This window comes from Ptychodera flava, chromosome 3 (assembly GCF_041260155.1).
Source record: "Ptychodera flava strain L36383 chromosome 3, AS_Pfla_20210202, whole genome shotgun sequence".
Classification (NCBI taxonomy): Eukaryota; Metazoa; Hemichordata; class Enteropneusta; family Ptychoderidae; genus Ptychodera; species Ptychodera flava.
In genome coordinates this window covers 46,853,719-46,877,783 of record NC_091930.1, presented here as the reverse complement: position 1 = coordinate 46,877,783, position 24,065 = coordinate 46,853,719, and the positions used below count along the sequence as shown (strand labels likewise).

The window sequence follows — 24,065 nt, the reverse complement described above, 5'->3', positions numbered from 1 at the left end:
TGACCGATCAAAATGTCTTTCGCAAACTTGAAAGAGATCACTGAAAAGAAGACATGAGTAAATTTTCAGCTAAATCGGTAGCTTGGTTCTGGAGGAGAAGATTTTTAAAGATTAAATGGGTATTTTTCGAAAATCCAATATGGTGGCAAAGGTCACGTGACCGCATGCAATTTTATTGTAAAATCTGAAGACCTTAGGCCATGCTTGCTGTACAAAAAATTTCAAACTTACTAGACCCCTACGTATTCTGGTGAAGCCATTTTTTGGTTTTTGGAAAATCCAATATGGCCGCCAGGTCACGTGACCAATGAAAATTTCAAGGGTCAGGTGCACGAGTACTAATTGCCACCAATAAGTCTGCAAGTTTGAGAAGTTTTCGTTCTGCCGTTTAAGAGATCTATTGAGAAGATCTAGGTGACGAAAGAAACGCAGAAGAAGAAGAAGAAGAGGAAGAAGAATTAAAGCTGCAAGCAGCGTTGGCGGGGCCCAAGCGGTGAACATGGTTGAAAAATCTTGCAATAATGATATATGTGCAAAATTCGAGCTTGAAAAAGTAGGATTTTGAACATCATCTAATAGTTACTGTACGTTTCACTTGGAATTTAATATTTTACGGAAAATCCAATATGGCGGCCAAACCACGAGACCGATCAAAACCTATTCACAAACTTGAAACACATCACTTTAAAGATGGTATATGCAAAATTTCAGTCAAATCGGTGTGTTGGTTCTGGAGAAGAAGATTTTTAAAGATTAAATCACGATTTTCGCAAAATCCAATATGGCGGCCAAACCACGTGACCGATCAAAATGCCTTTCACAAACTTGTAAGAGATCACACTTAAGATGTTACATGTCAAAATTCAGTTGAATCGGTGTGTTGGTTCTGCAGAAGAAGATTTTTAAAGATTAAATAATGATTTTCGCAAAAATCGAATATGGCGGCCAGACCACGTGACCGATCAAAACGATTTTCGCAAACTTGAAAGAGATCATACTTAAGATGTTACATGTCAAATTTCAGTCGAATCGGGGTGTTGGTTCTGGAGAAGAAGATTTTTGAAGATTAAATCACGATTTTCGCAAAATCCAATATGGCGGCCAAACCAAGTGACCGATCAAAACGCCTTTCGCAAACTTGAAAGAGATCACACTTAAGATGTTACATGTGAAATTTCAGTCGAATCAGTGCTTTGGTTCTGGAGAAGAAGATTTTTAAAGATTAAATAACGATTTTCGCAAAAATCCAATATGGCGGCCAGACCATGTGACTGATCAAAACGCCTTTCGCAAACTTGAAAGAGATCACACTAAGATGTTACATGTCAAATTTCAGTTGAATCAGTGTGTTTGGTTCTGGAGAAGAAGATTTTTGAAGATTAAATCACGATTTTTGCAAAATCCAATATGGCGGCCAAACCACGTGACCGATCAAAACGCCTTTCGCAAACTTGAAAGAGATCACACTTAAGATGTTACATGTGAAATTTCAGTCCAATCGGTGTTTTGGTTCTGGAGAAGAAGATTTTTAAAGATTAAATTGGTATTTTTCAAAAATCCAATATGGCGGCCAAGGTCACGTGACCGCATGCGATTTTATTGGCAAATTCTGAAGACCTTGGGCCATGCTTGCTATACAAAAAATTTCAAATCGACTAGACCCCTGGGTCTTCTGGAGAAGCCATTTTTAGGTTTTTGGAAAATCCAATATGGCCGCCAGGTCACGTGACCAATCGAAATTTGTATACCCAGGTGCACGAGATCTCATAGGTACCTATTAGCCCTGCAAGTTTCAGAAGTTTTCGGTAAGCGGTGTTTGAGTTCTAGGTCGACAAAAAAAGAGCGGAAGAAGAAGAAGAAGTAGAAGAAGAAGAAGAAGAAAGTTGAACTCCTATAAAACCAATAGGGGCCCAGCCGGTTGGCTTGGGCCCCTAATTAAAGCTGCAAGCAGCGTTGGCGGGGCCCAAGCGGTTAACATGGTTGAAAAATCTTGCACTAATGATATTATGTGCAAAATTCGAGCTTGAAAAAGTAGGATTTTGAACATCATCTACTGGTTACTATACGTCTCACTTGGAATTTTATACTTTACGAAAATCCAATATGGCGGCCAAACCACGTGACCGATCAAAACGCCTTTCGCAAACTTGAAAGAGATCACACTTAAGATGTTACATGTCAAATTTCAGTCGAATCGGTGTGTTGGTTCTGGAGGAGAAGATTCTTAGAGATTAAATCACGATTTTCGCAAAATGCAATATGGCGGCCAAATCACGCGACCGATCGAAATCTTTTTCGCAAACTTGAAAGAGATCACTCTAAGGATGACATGAGTAAAATTTCAGCTCAAACGGTATTTGGTTCTTGAGAAGAAGATTTTTAATGATTAAATTGCGATTTTCGCAAAATCCAATATGGCGGCCAAATCACGTGACCGATCCAAATGTTTTTCGCAAACTTGAAAGAGATCACTCTAAGGATGACAATGAGTAAAATTTCAGCTAAAACGGTGTTTTGGTTCTTGAGAAGAAGATTTTTAATGATTAAATGGGTATTTTAAAACAATCAATATGGCGGCCAAATCACGTGACCGATCGAAATCTTTTACGCAAACTTGAAAGCGATAACTCTAAGGATGACATGAGTAAAATTTCAGCTCAAACAGTGTTTTGGTTCTTGAGTAGAAGATTTTTGAAGATTAAATTGCGATTTTCGCAAAATCCAATATGGCGGCCAAATCACATGATCGATCGAAATGTTATTTGCAAACATGAAAGAGATCACTCTAAGGATGACATGAATTAAATTTCAGCTCAAACGGTGTTTTGGTTCATGAGGAGAAGATTTTTAATGATTAAATGGGTATTTTAAAAAAATCCAATATGGCGGCCAAATCACGTGACCGATCGAAATCTTTTTCACAAACCTGAAAGAGATAACTCTAAAGATGACATGAGTAAAATTTCAGCTCAAACAGTGTTTTGGTTCTTGAGTAGAAGATTTTTGAAGATTAAATTGCGATTTTCGCAAAATCCAATATGGCGGCCAAATCACATGATCGATCGAATGTTATTTGCAAACATGAAAGCGATAACTCTAAGGATGACATGAATAAAATTTCAGCTCAAACGGTGTTTTGGTTCATGAGAAGAAGATTTTTGAATATTAAATTGCGATTTTCGCAAAATCCAATATGGCGGCCAAATCACGTGATCGATCGAAATGTTATTTGCAAACATGAAAGAGTCACTCTAAGGATGACATGAATAAAATTTCAGTTCAAACGGTGTTTTGGTTCTTGAGAAGAAGATTTTTGAAGATTAAATTGCGATTTTCGCAAAATCCAAGATGGCGGCCAAATCACGTGACCGATCCAAATGTTATTCGCAAACTTGAAAGAGATCACTTTAAGGATGACAAGAGTAAAATTTCAGCTCAAACGGTGTTTTGGTTCTTGAGAAGAAGATTTTTAAAGATTAAATGGGTATTTTTCAAAAATCCAATATGGCGGCCAAAGTCACGTGACCGCACGCGATTTTATTTACAAAATCTGAAGACCTTAGGTCATGCTTCCTACAGAAAAAAATTCAAATTTACCAGACCCCTAGATCATCAGGAGAAGCTGTTTTTATGTTTTTGGAAAATCCAATATGGCCGCCAGGTCACGTGACCAATCGAAATTTGCATACCCAGGTGCACGAGATCTTATAGGTGCCTATTAGCCCTGCAAGTTTTAGAAGTCTGCGGTGAGCGGTGTTTGAGTTCTAGGTCACCAAAAAAGGAGCGGAAGAACGAAAAGAAGAAGAAGAAGAAGAAGAAGAAGAATATTGAACTCCTATAAAACCAATAGGGGCCCAGCCGGTAGGCTTGGGCCCCTAAATAGTAGAACTTGAGCAATAACAATAGGGGCCCAGCCGGTCGGCTTGGGCCCCTAAAGAAGAAGAATATTGAACTCCGGTAAAACCAATAGGGGCCCACGCCGGTAGGCTTGGGCCCCTAATAAACGTGCTACAAATGTTGATCTGATGGATATCTAATTGTCCCATAAAGCATTGAGCAGTGTCAAGTTAATGAACAACTCATTTGCATATTAAATAAAGTTTTGTAATTAGTGAGTAAACTCTGAGAGTACTGTGCGAACTTGAAAAAAAAAACCTGCTACATATAGTGATAACATATATCTCATTGTTCTGTGAAGCGCACTACTATTAATGACCTGTTGTAAAACACGTGAGCATATTCAGTTCATATCTGGTTGAGTGATTCTGTTGCACACCTTATGATTATTTAGCTTGCAGTGGCGGGCATATCGACTACGGGATCGATAGATCGATCCGAAAATTGCTCTACTAGCAGACTACCCAGCTAGGGAGCGCCTGTGATGCAGTGCATTGATCTGCAAGACAGGGAATTGTAAATGTACAAATCATTAGTCCATCATTTTACACAATAATCCTGAAGTTAAGCAAACTACCATAGCTTTGCTCATTCATTGTTCCTAACTATACGGATTAAGTATATATTAAGGTACAATTTGCCTAAGATTCAGATGTTCAGACTCTCAAACCTTCAAATGTTTTCTCTGATCTCTACTTGTGGGGGTTCATTTTAAGCTCACCTGTGTAAACACGTGGCTAATACAATAGTGATGTCTGTCTGTCTGTCCGTGTGTGTGTGTGTGTGTTAGTGTGTGTGTGTGTGTGTGTCTGTCTGTCTGTCTGTTTACACGATAACTCGAAAACGCCTGAACGGATTCAAGTCAGATTTGATACACAGGTATCATATGCTACTTGCAAAAACTGATTAGATTTTGGTTCGTTTGGGTTGCATATTAATGAAGTTATGCAATATCGTGTTTTTTTTTCCGTACAATGGTTTCCTATGAAGACGGTAATGACAGTGTAACATATATCAAGAAATACTGCACAAAATTTCATGAAACTTTTCACAGATGACAATCTAAGAACATCATGATGATACTGTGAGTGTCATGTCAATTATCTTCTCATTTGCATATTTAATGAACTTTTGTTATTAGTGAGATAACTCTGAAATTCCTGCACCAAACTTGATGATAATTGCAACAAATATTGATCTGATATATATCTAATTATACTTAGAAGCATTAGGCAGTGTCAAATTAATAAATAGCTCATTTTGCATATTTTATGAAGGTTTGTAATTAGTCATATAACTCCAATATAACTGCACCAAATGTGATGAAATCTGCTGCAGATACTGATCCGACTGATATCTAACTGTATTGTAAAGCATTTAGTAGTGTGAAATTAATTAAGGGTTCATTTGCATATTTAATGAACTTTGTAATTAGGTATATAACTCTGAAATTACAGCACCCAAATTCTGTGAAACGTGCTACAGATATTGTTTTGATAAATATCTAATTGTACTGAGAAGCATTTGGCAGTGTCAAGTGAACAAATAGGTCATTTGCATATTTTATGAAGTTTTGTAATTAGTGATATAACTCCAAAATAACTGCACGAAAAGTGATGAAATCTTCTGCAGACACTGATCCGACAGATATCTAATTGTGGTGTAGAGCATTTAGTTGTGTGAAGTTAATTAAGGGCTCATTTGCATATTAAGTGAACTTTTCAATTAGTGATATTACTCCAAAATTACAGCGTCAAATTTAATGAAACTTGCTACAGATGTTGATCTGATAAATATCCAATTGTACTAAAATCATTGAGCAGTGTCAAGTTTATAATTAGCTCATTTGCATATTTCATGAAGTGTTATAATTAGTCATATAATTCCGAAATAACTGCATCAAATGTGATGAAAACTGCTGCATATACTGATACGACAGATATCTAACTGTATTGTAAAGCATTTTAGTGTAAATTTAATTAAGGGTTCATTTGCATATTTAATAAACTTTGTAATTAGGTATTGTTACGGTCAAAATCAGCATCCCTTTATTTGGCCTAAGTTCATATTCAAAGTCAATTGAAATGAGTCACATCCGCTACTTCATGTTTATCTTTTGTATTACGAAATGCGCACATGTACACATTTCAAGCACGCCTTTAGCACATTTTACGTTAGACCTTCGGACAGTAGACATGTCTCTGAAGGCAACCGGCTATAGTTCTCGCCAAGATTGCTTGTAAAGACCATTTTGATGGAACAGCTTTGAACCTGTTGATGCGATAGTCATACAGTTCCACATAAAATCGGTAAGCCATTTCTTTTGTGACTTCAAAGCAGACATTCTTGAAGGAACATTGAATGGCCTTGTTCCACTGTGAGACTCTTAACACTGTGCGCCTAACAAAAGGCCAAGGACTTATTGAAGTATGCGAACAATGAACATTATAATGGACACATTGAACGGACTCTGATTACGTTTTATAGTACCTTCCTGTGAGACCTTTCAGTTAAAGTAGTTTCAGTGATTGTATTCTCATGAAACTTTGAGTTAGTGATTGTTTCAAAGCAGCTAATTGTCCACTCATTAAGTCAAGGCTGCTTTTATGCAAATGAGATTTTGTCAACATAGGTAAACGTTCAGTCACCGTTAGAGGGCGTTTACTGAGGTGGGTCATGTGACCACCCCACCTATTATGATCTTTGACCCCTGAGTCATCTAGAGGGAGTATTACTTCCTGTTAGTCCCTCATGTTTCTAATTTCCTGTGTCATAGAGTGTATTTACTTCCTGGTCATGGAGAGTATTTACTTCCTGTGTCATAGTGTGAACGTAGCTTAGTTCTCACTTCCTGTATCCCTTTGTTTGATTTGTTTTCAGTTAATCGTTCCCAAACGTTCCTAAACGTTCTCAATCGTTTGTAGTACAACATTCTACCCAGAGAATTTGTTGTTCTCAGTCTGGAAGACATGCCTATATTCGAATAAACCACGTGAAACCTAGATCGGATATTTGCTTCGTCTTATTTGAGAGGGAATGCATTACTGAATATCAGCTGTAGACGACTATTGCAAAGTAGTTGCAGACAAATAATTTTGAGTCTTAAGGAATTTGTTTGCGCTCTACAGGTATATAACTCTGAAATTTCGGCACCAAAATTTTGTGAAACGTGCTACAGATATTGATTTGATAAATATTTAATTGTGCTATGAATCATTGAACAGTGTCAAGTTAATTTAGGGTTTATTTGCATATTTAATGTACTTTGTAATTAGTGACATTACTCTAAAATTACAGCATTAAATTAAATAAAACGTGCTACAAATGTTGATCTGATGGATATCTAATTGTCCCATAAAGCATTGAGCAGTGTCAAGTTAATGAACAGCTCATTTGCATATTAAATAAAGTTTTGTAATTAGTGATTAAACTCTGAGAGTACTGTGCAAAGTTGAAAAAACCTGCTACATATAGTGATAACATATATCTCATTGTTCTTTGAAGCGCACTACTATTAATGAACCTGTTGTAAAACACGTGAGCATATTCAGTTCATATCTGGTAAAGCTCTGTTTTAATTTTTCGAAAAGTAAGAATTCTATTTTCCCCTAGTGAGTTAACACATTGATGGCGGCCATTCTGAATTTGGAATATCAATAGTTTAAGGTAGTTTGTTTCTCTGGAACCAAACCTTGTGCGATGCTCTCACATGTTTATTCTGGGTTCAGTAAGAAAATGGTGGACAACCGTTCACAGTTGATGTCTCTTCCATACAGTAAGATAATACAGCACACTGAACTTGAATCTGACTTCAAATACAAGTACACGGAAGTATTTCTTCGGGGGTTAAGATAGAAATTTGTAGCAAGTTTTGTCAAATTAATCCGTTCGTTTCGATTAGCTATTTTTTGGTTTAGGCATAAAAAATCGTTTCTGGTCACCGCGCACGTCATTTCAGAACCTGCGCGTCATGGCTTTTTGGGTAACATCCAGTACTACTGTATACAGCTATCCTTGAAATCTCTGTTTAAATGTCCAAAAATGCTTAAAAACCGGAAGTATTATGCAGTGATCCAGTGATAAGAGACAATAACTGTTACATCAATAGTGCCAAACAAGCATTGTTTTGAATAAAAAAACAAGCAAAAAAAGAAAGAAAGAAAGAAAAAGAAAACCGCGTCGCCACATCACTTCTCCTGAATGTCAAGGACCAGAAAAAAATGAATTTTTTTGGCCTTCGTAAAGATGTAGACTCTTGTTAATGCGATAGCCCTGAGGATATTTTGATCTTAAAACTATGCGTAGCGAAGTCCACATTACGAACATAAGTAACATTCATTCTGTAGCCCGTCCATGTTCTTGTGCTGGTTGAGATATGAGTCAATATTTTGTGGCCCTTCCAGTCTGATCTGACTGCCCTCAAATTCTTACGTCAGGGTGTTCTTAACGACATGACGTTGTTATTTTGCAGCGATATAATAGTCCTCCTTAGCAACAAGAGGCTTTTCATTCATTGAAGTACAAAATATTCAAATTAAATATTTCAGACACGTAAGGGGTAGTCAGTTTCTTCGGCCTGGGGGGCGGTGGATTCATGGGGGGGGGGGTCACCCTGTTTTTGACTTTGGTGATAGGGGGTTACCATGTTTTTGAAATGCCCAATGGGGGGGGGGGGGTCAGTGTGTTTTTTGAATTTCGACACAGGCTCATCATTGCCTATAATGCATCGTGTCAGCCACAAATTTCATCATTCAGTTGCATTTTTCGGCGCGCCCTTTGGGTGCATAAATTAATAATCAGACATTTTCAGCACGCCCAACTTTAACATATCAGGCATACATATATCAGAGATATCTGTATGTTGATTATATTTTTCAGTGTGCTCTTCGAGCACATTACTTTAATATATCAGACATTTTTCAGCACGCCCTTCCTGTGCATGACTTTAATATACAAGTAATATACCATATCAGAGATATCAGGATGTTTCATATTTTTCTCCGCGCCCTTCGGGCGCCATACTTTAATAAATCAGAGATATATGCCAGAGATATCTTGATGTTTGCTAAGTGAAACTGTACCGTTATGAAATCTGCATTTCATATGAAAAGCATGACAAATTCCTGATACTTTCCTGTTCTCTCTATGAGAATTCAGTATGAGAAAGCAACATGCACAAATATTTCACGATATATATTTGATAAAGTGACTTATTTTAGAGATAGAAAAATGACAAGATATCTTTCCTTGTCATTGATGCAACTGTTTTCCTTTGTGTCTCAGGTTTTCTGTAGAATGATGCTTTTTTATGACCAAAATAACAGTTTAAAAGGGCAGTTTTTTGTCATTATTAGCTAGTCAGGTCTCTCAGACACTGTACACATCAGATTTGGCTAAAAATGCCTCTCTATGGCTCCTCAGGAGATTTAATTGGATGGTTGGCAAGTCTTAACACCCATCAAAATTTTTGATTTACTGCTTTTTCCTCTTTGATATTAATGATTCACATCCATTTCTGTTCAGGACATCTGGTCAAGCATAGAAAATGTGAAATATATTCACAGCTCATTCAAAATGTACTGTATTCAAACTTAAAGATTGACACTTTGAAATTCCTATCTTACAACTGACATGTAACAATTTCATTAAAACACTGAATGACTGTTAAAATATAAATGTATGTAAAAATAATTATATATATTATATATATATATATATATATATATATATATATATATATATATATATATATATATATATATATATATATATATATATATATATTGTTTTACAGTTGTCGCATGCGGGGGGGGGTCACCCTGTTTTCGAAATATGGGATAGGGGGGTCACCCTGTTTTCAAATTTGGAATAGGGGGGTCAGCCACTTTTGACGTCGGCAAAAAATAATCCACCGCCCCCCCCCCCTCCAGGGCCGAAGAAACTGACCAGTCCCTAAGGGGAAGTTATACGGGAGGTTACAGGACTGTGGGCGCACAATAGGGGATTACTGATGACGCAGCCATTTGCATACACTGGATGGGAGTTTTAAAATTCTCATACCATCGCTTTGACCGTGTGGTAAATTTGAATAATCATGATTGGCACTTTCCTGACATACGTAAAGAGGCGTCATATGATCGTACAGGGAACACATTTTCAAACATATGCGTTCTGCAACAATAATTATACATTTTCTCAGTTCCATTAAAAACACTACCACCTCTAGGTCCTTCAACCTGAGCCCCAATAAGCGGCAGGATTGTAAAAAATTAGAGAGTCTGAATATATCTTTCCTCTTAGCACATTTTACCTTTAGTTTCAATTGGTAATACGCTCATCCTGATACTTGCCATCATATTGACCCTACATTTCTTTAAGGCATCTTCTCGAAAAAAAATATTGTCTTTGTGATGATTACAGAATATTTAAACTCCACCGGGTATTAAAACTACAGGATCAGATTCACACAATTCAAGGATTCCAAGGATGTAAATCTCAAAATTAGAAGTATACATCATATTCTGACGAAACAACCGGAAATCTACTATAAATACGCGAATTCTTTGTTTGAAAAACTGTGTTGTCTCCGTGGAAACCCTCAAACGTAACATTTGAGAAATATAAATACCTGGCAGTGAAGGTTTAAAAAAATCAAAATTACAGACGTGAAATATTAATTTCGGTCAACAGTACGTCATGCGTCAGTTAGAGAGGCTGATCGCTTAGGTGTCAAACTTTTGCTACCAAAAAGGACTCCGATGTTTGAAAAGCATAAGCCAACTCACATGTGGCTAGAAGCGCATGAAACTTTCTTTCCTCATATAAAGGCAATTCAAGGCTTGAAATTTATTTTCGGCTTCGGAATAGTTTCGTCCTCTATTGCAGATGATATTAAAGGCAGAGGAGTTTCTGAAGCAGACTACGTCCATATAAATGTATGGAATCCAGAGGAACTGACTTATGATATGTTCCACTATGACAAAGAAGTATTCGATCATTATTGCAGACTTTTGGACATACAAAACAAACGGGCTCACGTTGTACTGTCTGTCGGTAGGAAAGTCTTCGAGTATTTCGACTACAGACACAACAAACAATTAATCAGGCACCTTGAGCTATTACCAATGCCAGAGGAAGGTTTCTTCAATCTGCCAACCATTATAAAGCCGCCAGACAACCGTTATTTTCAAATCTTGACACCGTTTGAACACCATGCTGTTTTGGAGCTGAGTAGTCATTCTATAGTTCCTAAAGCCATAAACCTGGTGGCAGAAAGTTACTCAAAAGTAGACGAGGAACCACCGAAGTGGAAAATTCTCTGCACGCAGAAAGAAGATGACAAAGATGTCATATCCTGCTTAAAGCCACACTCAAAACTAAACATAATCGTACACGGGTACACAGCTGACACACTCAGAGATGAACTTCAGCATACCCACCTCCTCGTCGTGCCTCCTCGTTCGATAAATTCTCTCAATGTCGTGATCGCATCAATAGCCAGTGCGAGACCGATTTTAGTTCCCACGCTGTCGGAAGGCGATCACTTCATCAAGGAATATTTTCCAGAATGGCGAGACAACATTGTAGTTGATATGCGTAAGGGAAAAGGCGCGTTGAAAAAAATGATAACATATATCATAAAACATTACGACGAGTATCTTAAGAGGGCTGCGGAGATGAAAGCGAAGATGATAAATACAGTACTGAAACAAATTGAAAAGATAAATTTGAAATTAAGAGATGAGATCAGGCAAAGACTTCAGCTGTCGTCAAACCAAGAATGCATATCCGAAAGCCAGACAATTGTCGTTTCACCAGGTAGGACATATTCACTTAAGCAGCGCTAACTTTAGTAGGCGCTCGCCGGCCAAGGCAAAATGTAATACTTGAATTTTGTGCTTGTACCTCTGCTCAGGATCTCAAACCAATCACACAATGATGGGTTCTCAGGTCAAAATGAAAGCACAATCTTTAGTCGACAAGATCACAAAGTCCTGTAGCATTCCAGTTACAATACACCGGTTGCAATTTACTGAACGTGTTTCTTTATGCAAAGTTAAGAAAACCTGTTTCAGTTACGAGGAATCAACACATTATCGCTTGTCAATGGCAACTTCTTAACTTACATGTCTCGGTAAATAATCAAAGCTCGATCAAATTTGTAGGCAGACAAAGAAAAGATCGCGATCAGCCTCAAATCGTTTTATACTTGCATGTTTGTGACGTCCTTTTCAAAAAAAATACACTTCTACTATGCTGCATAACGTTTGTTTATCTTATCAACTTCCATTTCAACATTCACACTATTCTTTTTTGCCAGCTAATGCAGGAACAACTAGTGCAACCAGCATAGGGTTACAATCGACTTCAGAACACAATGTCTCAAGTGGCTACTCTTCGTCGGAACAAACAAGGACTAATTGTAAGTGTTTTTCCTATCCTTGAAGTTTGCTCTCTCTCTCTCTCTCTCTCTCTCTCTCTCTCTCTCTCTCTCTCTCTCTCTCTCTCTCTCTCTCTCTCTCTCTCTCTCTCTCTCTTCCACTAAGACATAAACGGGGTTCATATATTTAAAATGGCCGAAACTCAAAACAATTGCTCTGACATTTGATTTATAGGTACCATAAGCGTAAAGGTTGATCCATCGTTTGGCAATGCAGTCAATGGTACATCCATGTCTGGTGTTGAAGATGCATTTCATCAAATTGAACGAAACAGACCGACAACTGAGGGAACAGGCGAAGCTATCGCCAATATTCACGGTGACCTCGAAGTAGAGAAAGTTGAGGATGGTTGTCTACGATATGTGGTGAAATGTGGATCCTGCGAAGCACTGGAAGCCCTGTGGAGTGAGTATATTTGTGGACAACTTGACAAGACCATCCATACTACAATTATTACACCAACACTACTCAGCAAGATTCAAGCTCACTACCTAACCCTTGATATCTACATTCCAGTACAGGAATATTTACTCTGCAAGAGAGAAATACCGCTGATTAAAGGTAATTACGGCATTCTTCATAAATACCTCTCTGTCCCCAGGATGAAAGAATATTTCAAATTTGTCTTGAATGCTTTATCTGGCTTATTAGAGACGATGTACCTTCCCTCCACTTCAAAAGATTGACACAAACACTGCCATTGTTTTCTATGTTACATGTATCATAGTGAGCTACATCGTCACTTGTTGGGAGATCGTGAAGACATGAAACTGTCATGTTGATTTTTTAGGAAATGACTTTTGATAATGTTTTACCAAGCCTTTGCTGCGCAATGATTTTCAGTAATATCGTAGAAAATACGGTAACTCCGAGTCGACTTTGACAGTTATGTGTTTTGATGGGTCAAATAGCGTTTGTCATCTTTTCAAAAAGTGTGTTTCATTTCAACTAATACCTCGCTCACAGTACATGTGGCACTAAGTTACTAGAGTTAAAACCCGAGCACCAGTCATTTGGAATTATAGTTTGATGATGGCAATGGCAAATCCGTTTAAGGCATCAAGGCACCTTTACGGCAGCATCGATGACAATGCAACGCTGACATGCTAGAGAGAGATTATTTCCATAATTCACCCCCAATTTACATTATATTATGGCCTTCATTATGACTGAAACACTTAGTAAATTCTTTGGAATATATTTGTAGCGTACTCGTTTGAAATATAACGGCCGCAGTACAAAATTTAAAATTGTTACGTGCAGAGAAAACGAACAAAAGGGTGAACTCAGCAGTTTTCGTTTAAAACGAAATTTATTACGAAAACAAAACTAATTGCTAAGTCAGGGATAGAATACAAACTGTCAAAGTGTACAGACTACTTATCTCAGCTGGGACGGCAAAGCTCCAGTCTCAGAGTTGTAACAGTCAGTCGGATGAATGAACAGTCCTTTGGCTTGCAGGCTTGAAGTTGCACAAAGTCAACAGTAGAAATCCAGCGTGGCAGTGAAGGTCTTGAAAAGTAACACGCAAGAGACACAATCCCAAAAGTCTGACTGCAAGCTGTGCACGTCCCTATTTATACCCATGTGCTTACATAAGGGCATATAAGAACAATCTAGAACTTTTATTGACATGCTAATTACTGTTCTAAAATTATCTCTCTTGCACAACTCGGTAAATTTCCAGAACATTCCAAACATGACTAATTGAATTCAAGTTGTGAGATCTTTAAGGGCAGTGACCTTGAGAATGTTCTAGACTAATTGAACTCAGGTCATGATGAGTGTGGGGGAAAATTACCTACATAACAAAATGAATGATGAGAACACAATGTTTATTTCTTCGCCTGGCAAATGATTAACAAACCTTATTTAAGAAGTCGTGCAATGATATCATTCAACAATTCACACAGTTAAACTTTAATCCACATCAACTTCATGATTTCCAAATGCAGCATACTTCATGAATACGTTTATGAGTGATCTGATCCATGAATGCATATATATTAAACGCATCCCGTCTAAACGTTAACCCATATGCACAATTTCTTTTCCTTGCCATAATGTTTTCACTTCCATCGCAACAGGCCTATTGACAATTCAACCTCGGCGACACAGTGTTGCTGCCATAACTGAACTCCAGACTGTGAAAAGTAGGGATTCTACCCACAGCCAAACAGTTGAGAGTCTGAGTCTGATCCTGTCAAAGATGCAGATACGGGACAGCAAAATCAACTCTGATGTACTGGGTAGAGATGATTTCCGTATTGGGGAATTACATCACTTCGGTAAGACTTTTGCAATAAAGCGCGACAAACTCTGGCTGGATGTCCTAGTCGAAGAAAGCAAACACGGTCTGTCAAAAAGAACGAGGGACAGACTTGTGACTGATGGCGAAACGGATATTAGTTCTTTCATCAGGGAGCATGACAGTGCGATCTCTGACTTTGTACAGCTCAAAACAGACCCAAGCTTATACTCCTGTCACCGTAAAGCAGTCCTATATGAAGTCGGCCAAAAACTGATTACTCAGATGGAATTTGCCACGAGTCAGGCTACAACTCTGAAGGAAAAGTGTGAAACAACAATGGAAGTACATGATGAGATGCAGAGAGTTCTAGATCGTGTTAATAAAGGTAAGTATAGTTATTTGCAAATACTTAAACTGTTAAGCAATGTACCAAACAGTTTATACAACTACTCAAGTATCTTTGCAGAATCACTATTAAAAATGAAATAATGCATGGATTAGTTCCTTCAAGTGGTCATCAATATCAGACAGACAAATAACATATTTAACCAATAATGTATCCACTCCCTGTCCATAATAGATGAATGCAAACTTAGCATGACATAATGTACAAAATGAGGCCGAGTATATTTGGAGTGCAAAGTTGGTATTATGTATAGTTTGGCAATGCCAGTGATTTTGTAAATGTTAAAAACATCTCGGGTCACAATGCCGGATGATCGGATACATTATTAGTAATAATCTCGAGGTTGATGTCATACATTTCACTGTTATTGATCAAGCTATAATATAATATTATTAAACTATCACAGTTTAGACTTGAATTTATTTGATATGATTTAATTTCATGTAATACATTAAATATATTCAATGACGAAATTAAAATTCTTAAAATTCTATGAACTTATTTTGTCAAAAATGGAAATGCTGACGCTCACTGTTGAACCATCAATGTCCCGTGCTTTGACTGTGCAATCTTACTACCTGTGACGTGACTCGGGTTATGATGGTATGGTCTATCACTTGGGCTGGCAAGGCTGGTATTCTGATGTCGAAGGGTTGTAAGGACGACTGAAGGCAGCGAGTAATACGAATCTAAAATGCTACTAAGCTTATTAACTATACACTATGCTACAGTACATAGGCTGATTACAAGCTGGAGGCGAGCTGAAAACCAGAACACGTGTTGCCTGGACAGATATACATGCCCTCACGAATAGTAATGGGAGTTCCTGAATAATAATGACATAGCACTCTGTCATATTCCTTCCTCCTTATTTAGATGGAAACAGGGAATCTAAGTCACTAATACGGTGAAATCATTCAGAAAATCAGCAAAAATAGAAATGAAAATGATAGACTGCTTATACTACTGATATATATATATATATATATATATATATATATATATATATATATATATATATATATATATTTCGTCAGTATTATCACACTGTGTTTATCTGATCAATGCAAGGAGGGACATCAGTTAAAACATCACTGTACTCTTGCAGTAAGCGCAACAGTTTTCTCTCTTTGATCCGCAGTTACTGTTCAATCTGCAAGCTCTACATCTCTCCAAGTCTCTTTGCTTTGATCTTTCGGTAAATAGAACAAAGATTTGTATATGTCCTTTTTGCAAACAGCACCTACAGTGTCAACAAAAACACCGGTTTATCTCCCTCTTTCCATGCTCTTAGGGACTGGACAGAAATTACAGGAGGGGGGTTGGAAAAGGTTTTCAATTTGGGATGGGTCGCCATTTTTCACGGGAGCATTTTGAAGGGTCATACAATTTTGTGCAAGCCTATGAGGTGGGTTACTTTTTTCATGCATCATAGCTGAACATGCATGTGCACTTATTGAAGACTAAGTTTGGCCACAGAAGAGCACATCAGCTGTACTTGTTTTGCCATTTTCCCAGTATTTTAATGCTGTTTATCGGTTTCAACTTCTTGTGAAAATTGCCAGCTGTTTGCATGTCTTGCTGCCTGCGGTGTATTTTGGTTGACAAAGGAATTCTTGTCTGGAATTACATGCAACTTCCAACAATAACAATGCTGACTGTGCACACATATGTTTAGGCCATGTATGTGCTTGTATATCATTATTTTTCAGGAATCTAAACAAGAAATTTCATGTGGTGCACGAAATGAAAATAACAATCAAAGGCCAAATCCTCAGGCTAAATGAAGCTGAAGTGGCTATTGTTGTTGCATCATATGACATGTTTTTTACTAAATGCTTTGAGTAACAGGGGAGGTCACTTATTTTCATGCATGGATAAGGGGATGGGTCACTAATTCTTGTACAAGAACTTTTGAAGAGTCACTTTTTTGATGCATCGGTGTTTCGATAAACACCGCCACCCCCTGTAATTTCTGTCCAGTCCTATAGCATGTTGATATGATAAACCAGCTTAGGTTTTCTACGCTCAATTTCGTAATCAACGTTTGAGTCTTTCCTCACCGCAATGAAAGGTCCTTGCCACGGACCACTCAACATATGTGTGAAGAAAGGTAAGAGTATAAGTACTTTGTCACCATTCTGAAACGAACGTATCCTTTCTTCCCTATCATACCATGGTGACCTCCCCTATCATACCCCGGTGACCTTTTTGCCGCCTGCCTGAGAAATACTCCCTCTAATTCTTTAAAAAGTAAATCAGTGAGTATTCAGTGTGACACAGGTTGTTGTCAAACTTTGCTAAAACCAGGGTTGTACAGCCGTCTCAGTATTTACCTGGAGAGACCTACGATATAAGTTTTGCAGACGAAACAGTGCACAAGGCACATGTTGTCAAAGCCCACATCGAAAGTGAAATTTTCAGTGGACCTTTCCGCATTAGGGTATGGAAATTTATACCTAAAAACATTCTGTTTGGTGAGGATGCACTGCCTTGCAGGATCGCCATGGTTAGCTGTCAAAGACGTCAAAAGAAAGCGCGAGATGAGCGTGAGGCTACAGTTAAGAGAAATGAATTGCGTCTTGTGTGAGAGCAATACCTGTCGAGGAATTGCCAACTCTCGTTTAACAAATAGATGATTACTTCAATGAGGAAGGAGAATCATCTGACGAAAGTAGTAGCCTTTCAGAACACATTGACATGTTCAATGAAATCCAAGAGGTTAATTGGTCACATGACGAACACGATGAGTTACTGGGTATCTCTACTATAATTCAAACAATTGTGAAGCGGATGATGTAAACAGTGGAAGTGAGTGAAATGATACCTCCCATGATGCTTCACCCTTGGCAAACCGCTTGATGAGAATTCATCAGACCTGAGTGACACCAGCGATGATGAGGAAAGTGATGACGTGACTTCTAAAGTGTCAAAGAACATTTCCTCTGGATTGAAATTTTAGCAGGAATATGCTGAACTTCGCTCCTTGTGTCATGTTCACGGTCAACTCTGTCAACTGCTACCAGATTCCCATTTCTAAAATATGTTAACTTTATGGATCTTTCTCGTCGTCACTTTGTAATACCTTTCCCCTATACAAATATTTGCTCTCTTTAGATCACCATGCGTGGCCAATGCTGTGACAAGTAACTACATGATGTACTTGTTCAATGTCCCTTCTTGTCAATTGTTTGTTGGCAAATATTTACAATATCTAGCACTGTACCTTTGGATTTATCAAATGTTTGTCCTTGTTGTTCCTCTGATCCATATAATATTATGTTTCTAGCCTCTCTGTTATTTCGTCCAGTTTGATGGCGATAGCATTTACGTCCAAATCTGTCACGTTCTGATTTCCTTTCACTTCTCCAATGTCATTTGTCAATTTACTTACAGAGTCCTTCATATTCCAACCTTTTCACAATATCGAGCATGAATGCATCACAAAGTAAAAAACGAAGTAAAGGAATGAAAATTTTACGAGATCAGTTGCCAAATTCAAAACCATAGATAAAATGTGTCGAAAAACAGGGTGAATCTGATGGGCTGCAAAATGAAACAATAAGGGATAACCACCTAAAGTCTTATGACTGCAGCTTAAAACCAAAGTTAATTACTTAGCGCTAGCCTGTGAAGTCTGCATGGTGAATAGAACTGAATGGAACAGAGGGGACCAACCTTATCGACTGAAAATCTCAGTTTTATCAATACAGGGAAACCTGTTGCCGTGGAAACATTTGAGTTACATAACAAGTTGTTTCTTTAAATGTCAGAACAGAAGAAGTTTGCATTCAGTCAACATTTCTGAGATCAGAAAATGTTTGGCTTGGTAAAAATTGTAGGTTGCAAGATACCACTTGACATTTATGTTTTTTGCCTAGGCTATCCGGTCAAGGGAAGTGTCTTGGAAGTGTTTGGGTATGGATCAAAGCCAGGACAGTTTGAGGAGGCAGAGGGAATATACATCAAGAACAACGGTCAATGCGTCGTATGTGATAAAGACAATCATAGAGTTCAGGTTATTGATCCAATCAAACTGTGCTGTGATCTCATCTTACAATTCCTTGCATTACCAGAGTCATTTAATCCATGGAATGTCACAGTGGATGAAGACAATGACAAATATTTTATGAGTGATTTGAATAATGGCCAAGTTGTGGTGAGTTCTGGACAAAGCAAGATTTTAAACTGTTTTGGAAGCAAAGAAGGAATTAAACCAACTGGTATCTGCTTGAATGATGATGGTTTTCTATTCATTGGTGACTTGAATGGATATGTGAGAAAATATAATAAATCTGGTGAACACATTGCAAGAACTGAAGAAGGACAAGTCAGTCGGCCCTGGGATCTGATTGTGAATAAGAAATGTATTTTTGTATCAGATTTTGGCAGGGAATGTGTCCATGTTTTGAATCACCAGATGCAAAGTATAAGAGATATTGGTAAGGGACACTTAGAGGGACCAATGGGTTTGTGTTTTGATCACCAACAAGATGGCATATATGTTTGTGATATCAGTGGTCATAGAGTACTTCACTTCAATTGTGATGGTGAATTTCTCAGCTGTAAAGGTCAAGGTCAGTTAGAGTATCCCCGTTACATTGCACTGTGTAAGGATAATCCATACAGATTAGTTGTAACTCAGAGGTACTGTATTAAACTAATGTACGTGTAAGCAGACATGACACCACATCATGTCAACTCTAGTATCTCTAGTGAATATCTACAAAGTTTCTGACAAAATCTACAAAATTTCGTTCAACATGTGGGCTCTATATCCTTATTTTTGATTATAATTTGGACATTTGCATATCCAATGGCTATTTTTGATTAACTATTAAATTCTCACAGCGATATAGAATCTTAGCCAGACCATTCATCCAACGTCAACAAATAGTTTAATAATTGTTGTCATTTTAAATTTGTCTAGCAGCATTCTGTTGCAATTTTACGTAACATATTTTGTCATAATATTTTTTTGACTTTCACAGATGTGTGCATGAGTATATAAAAACATACATACAAGCTGATATGACAATATAACATGTCAAGTCTGCAGGAATATTTCCGGTGAAAATCTACAACTTTGCAGACTAATTGTTCACAACACAATGCAACAGACAGATTGAAGTGGGATTTTATCTCATCGTTATCCTGGACAATTTAGGTAGTTTGAGACCGATTTGGATCAAAAGATCACTTTACCCTCGTATCTACCGATAGACTATGATTTCGCTTGAAATTAATCCACTGTTTTAGTGTTTCTTTATTTCTGAAAATTGGTCGATGGCAGGTATTAGATTTTATGCCATCAATTTTAATCATTTCTCGTTTTAGATTCCTGTTTTATCGAAATTTTTACTTCTACTTCTGTAATTTTATGTCTTGTGCCTGTAGAAAGCCGAATTTCTTTGAAAACATCGTCGCGCACCTGGGACGTTTTAGACTCAGGTCGCAAAATCGTATTGAGGTAGCGAAGATTATGAATTATTGATTATATGAATTATTAATTATATGACCTTGAAATGATTTATATTTCCAGATCTCCTATCTAAGTTTGATTACCTTTTGCTTTTGAGAATAAAAGTAAAATAAAATGCAGAGTGATTTTAATTGAAATGGTTTTTCGTCGATTACTAGGTTGGTTTGCTAAAGGTTCGGCGTTCTCAGTGTGATTTATGAATCAAGCGCTTTCCTTTCTGACACAAGCATCCTTTCTGGTTACAATGTCAACTAAACAAGAATCCTTTTACTTAGTTTAATCATGATCAACTGCAGATTACAATCGAAAATGGGTAACACGATTAGAACTAATTTGGGATAATTGGATTTTCATATTTTTCATACTTCTCGAAAATGTTAGGTGCCCTAGAGATGAATGTTGCAATGTTACAAATTGCTTATAAAAACAAGTGTGTAACTTAAACAGAAAAGCAGATGAGGTTACATTTGTAGACGAAATCGACATTACTTCACCATCCAATTATCCCAAATTAGTTCCAATCGTATTGGGTGTAACAGGCTTAGACAATAACTTGTATGTATGCTTGATTTATTTCGGTATTTCAAGGCCATCGGCCCATAATACAATAACATTAATAATAGAAGTAATTAACGAGAGATACAGTATCGAACACACGATTTCGTAAATTTAGCGTATAGATTTAAAAAGAGCTAAACGGTGAACCTTTTCTGTATTTTCATGAGTAAGAAATTCAACAAATTTAATTTCTGATGGGGATTCAAAAAACGTGACCTAGATACTGCTTTCAAATACGTTGGAAAAAATAAACAAAGTGAAATAAGAAATGAAATTTATCCACTACTGCATTGATTTCAGAAAATTTGCTAAATCTTTGACTTCTTTGAATGTTATACTTTCTGTCAGTATCAGTTTGTAGATTATGAGATGAACACCTAAAACGTACAAAGATTTGCATATGGATGGGAATTGAAAAACAGATATAGTTTTTTCTGGCTCCAATGACATTTTTAAAGTGCGATACGTGGCAAATTTATCCAGAGTACAAATCTCGCTTCGCCAATCCGAAAATAATACCCTCTTAAAATTGACAAACTTTTTCATGACATCTTTCAAATCTTCTACTTCTTAGTTATTCCAAGCATCTTGCAAATCACACAAAAATAAAGTTCTTAATCCTCATGTACCCAAGCTGATTTTTTTCCTGACGCCAGGCATTTCAATGTTAAGGAGGAACATACAAGACACTTCTTTTGGTATCTATATTGTAGTATATCTGATAATTTTACCCAGTATTTGATAAAACGCTTGGGGCAATATGAAAATATGGGATGTCTGCCACATTCCCTGAGAACAGCTACGTTTGGGGCTTTACGTGAAACACCTAGAAATACACGGCATGCAAGGAGCTGTATCCTTCTAAACAATCGTATTGTCACGTCTCTATGTTTTATTGTCTCTGGGTTGTGGTACCAGTCTGGCATTGTAATGCTTTCAGCGACTGAAGCTGGCACCAAAGTTGTCGGTTGTAAGCACCACTTCAAATCTTTATAACAAAACAGCAACGGAGACGTTCTCAGCTCTATGCCGTTCGACGATCTCGTTCGACGATCTCAGCTCCGTTCTGATCTATTCCTAGAAAGTGTACAACTTAAATCGTTTCAAAATCTACGCATCATAATGAATGAATGACTTAAGGTAGTATGCGCCTCGAAAGTGAAAGACTTAAACTTTTGCTCTAACTTTCCTCAAGGAATCTTTCAATCATTCTCTTTCAAAATCAAGAATAAAAATAGGGGGTCACCATGCAAACTTTGGTACTAAAGAAACAAATTGCCCAAGATTTACCGATATTAGAAATTCAAAATGGCCGCCATCCCTGTGTTAACTCTATGGAGAAAAATAAACATTTTCGGATTCCGAAAAACTAAGCCGGTAGAAAGTTTTCTTACACCAAGAGCTTTAAATTGAACCCCAACATGTGTTATATCAGAAGAGAATTGTAAAAGTTTGAGAGTCCGAATGTCCCCGAGGTGCGTTCTACCTTAAACTACAACTCTAATTAAATTCAGATATGTCGGGAAATATTCAAGGACAGGAAATATTGTCAAAAACAGGAATAGTACACCTCACTCATTCAGCGTGCACTGCCATTGGTTAAACACGACTCACGTGACATGTAAAAGAACGTGATGATGCCCTCTGCGAATGTGATGATGCCCTCTGCAAACTTGATGATGCCCTCTGCATTTGATATTACATGGATGACGTCATTTTACTTATGCGCGTCCTTTCTGCGCAAAACAAATTGTCGTTCGCTTGTTGTACTTTGCAGTCGGCAACTTATGGCTGCGAAACGTCATGCAGAGCTGTCACCGGCACAGTTAGACGATATTTTGATGCAAGTAAACAGCAAACGAACGAAAATGGCAACAATGAATGCAATTTCTGTGTTCAGCGACTACGTAAGCAACAAATTTGGATACGCAACCGAGGAGATCGGCAAACTTTAGCGGCAACCCTAGACTCGGCACTGACAACATTTTACGCTGAGGTCCGGACTCAGAAGGCGAACTGTACTCGAAGAAGTCTTTGTGTTTTTGTTTCTTTGCATGTTTGCTTGTTCGGTGTAATAAAAATAATAACACATGAGAGCTAGGGCAATATCACCAATTTTTGCCTGCCCTCGGGCTGGTGGTCATGATCGAAATACTGATGATACGGCGAGGGCATCATCAATATTTCGATCATGACCACCATCCCTTGGGCAGGCAATAAATCGTGATATTGCCCTCGCTCCCATGTGTTATTATTTAAATAGGTGTTCTTTCAACACGAAGCTTGAGTCAACGTCAGCCTTCTGTCATTTCTAATGAGTTTACCATCTGTTAAAACTATACATCACCAACGCAAGACAATAACGGTTACTTCAAGGTTGGAATGTAAACCGTCTTAGTGAATCATAGGATCGAAGCTACAGTAGTCAAGGGAATAAGCATTAAAATTCAGTGTAGTCTTTGAGGTTACTATAAGGTAACTATCGGTCTATTTGATTACTCTTAGTCAATGTTAAACATCTGAAACCCTGGAAAGGGCAGGCGTTACAGTATTTTCTGTATTCCAAGATTGCAGGACAATACGTTAGAATTGACAAAATCATTGTGTCGAAATTTTAAAATAAGCCTATATATGTCAACATTCCAGTCTTTTTTCATGGCTTTGTATAAACTGAAAAAACCGATTTCCTTTCCTGATTTGCGATCGTCTCAGTAGTCTTGGACCATTGCAGACGACATGAAGCGAGATACCTAGATATACAGTATAAAACTTCTTTAACTTGTTTCTCTTTATATACCTATTTCTCCAGCTTTGAATGCTTACCAGCTGCTTTAAAAATGACATTTGTTTTTCTAAGTTTACTGATAATTTCCACTCGTCGCAATATTAACTTAAGCTATTCAGCAACCATTGTAATCCTATTGTCGTATCTGAAAAAGTGCTACATCGCCTGCAGTTAAAAGATAAAGAATTCCAACAAAATTAGGTATTAGTTGGAGACTACATAGGTAGTCATTATAAAGTTTTCTT

General features: G+C 37.5%; 1 protein-coding gene across 3 annotated transcripts in view; it reads left to right on the top strand.

The window, feature by feature from the left end:
• The window catches only part of LOC139130144 (uncharacterized), a 483,832-nt gene that overhangs the window by 395,684 nt on the left and 64,083 nt on the right, over positions 1-24,065 (top strand). The window contains exons 1-5 of one of the 3 annotated variants that reach the window (XM_070695871.1): positions 10,606-11,715; positions 12,218-12,319; positions 12,513-12,899; positions 14,426-14,974; positions 18,877-20,614. In XM_070695871.1, the coding sequence (XP_070551972.1) occupies positions 10,656-11,715; positions 12,218-12,319; positions 12,513-12,899; positions 14,426-14,974; positions 18,877-19,670 (2,892 nt within the window). In that variant the 5' untranslated portion in view covers positions 10,606-10,655 and the 3' untranslated portion in view covers positions 19,671-20,614. Of the gene's footprint in view, positions 1-10,605; positions 11,716-12,217; positions 12,320-12,512; positions 12,900-14,425; positions 14,975-18,876; positions 20,615-24,065 lie in introns of those variants that run through there. The other 2 variants (XM_070695870.1, XM_070695869.1) reach the window with 2 other exon arrangements.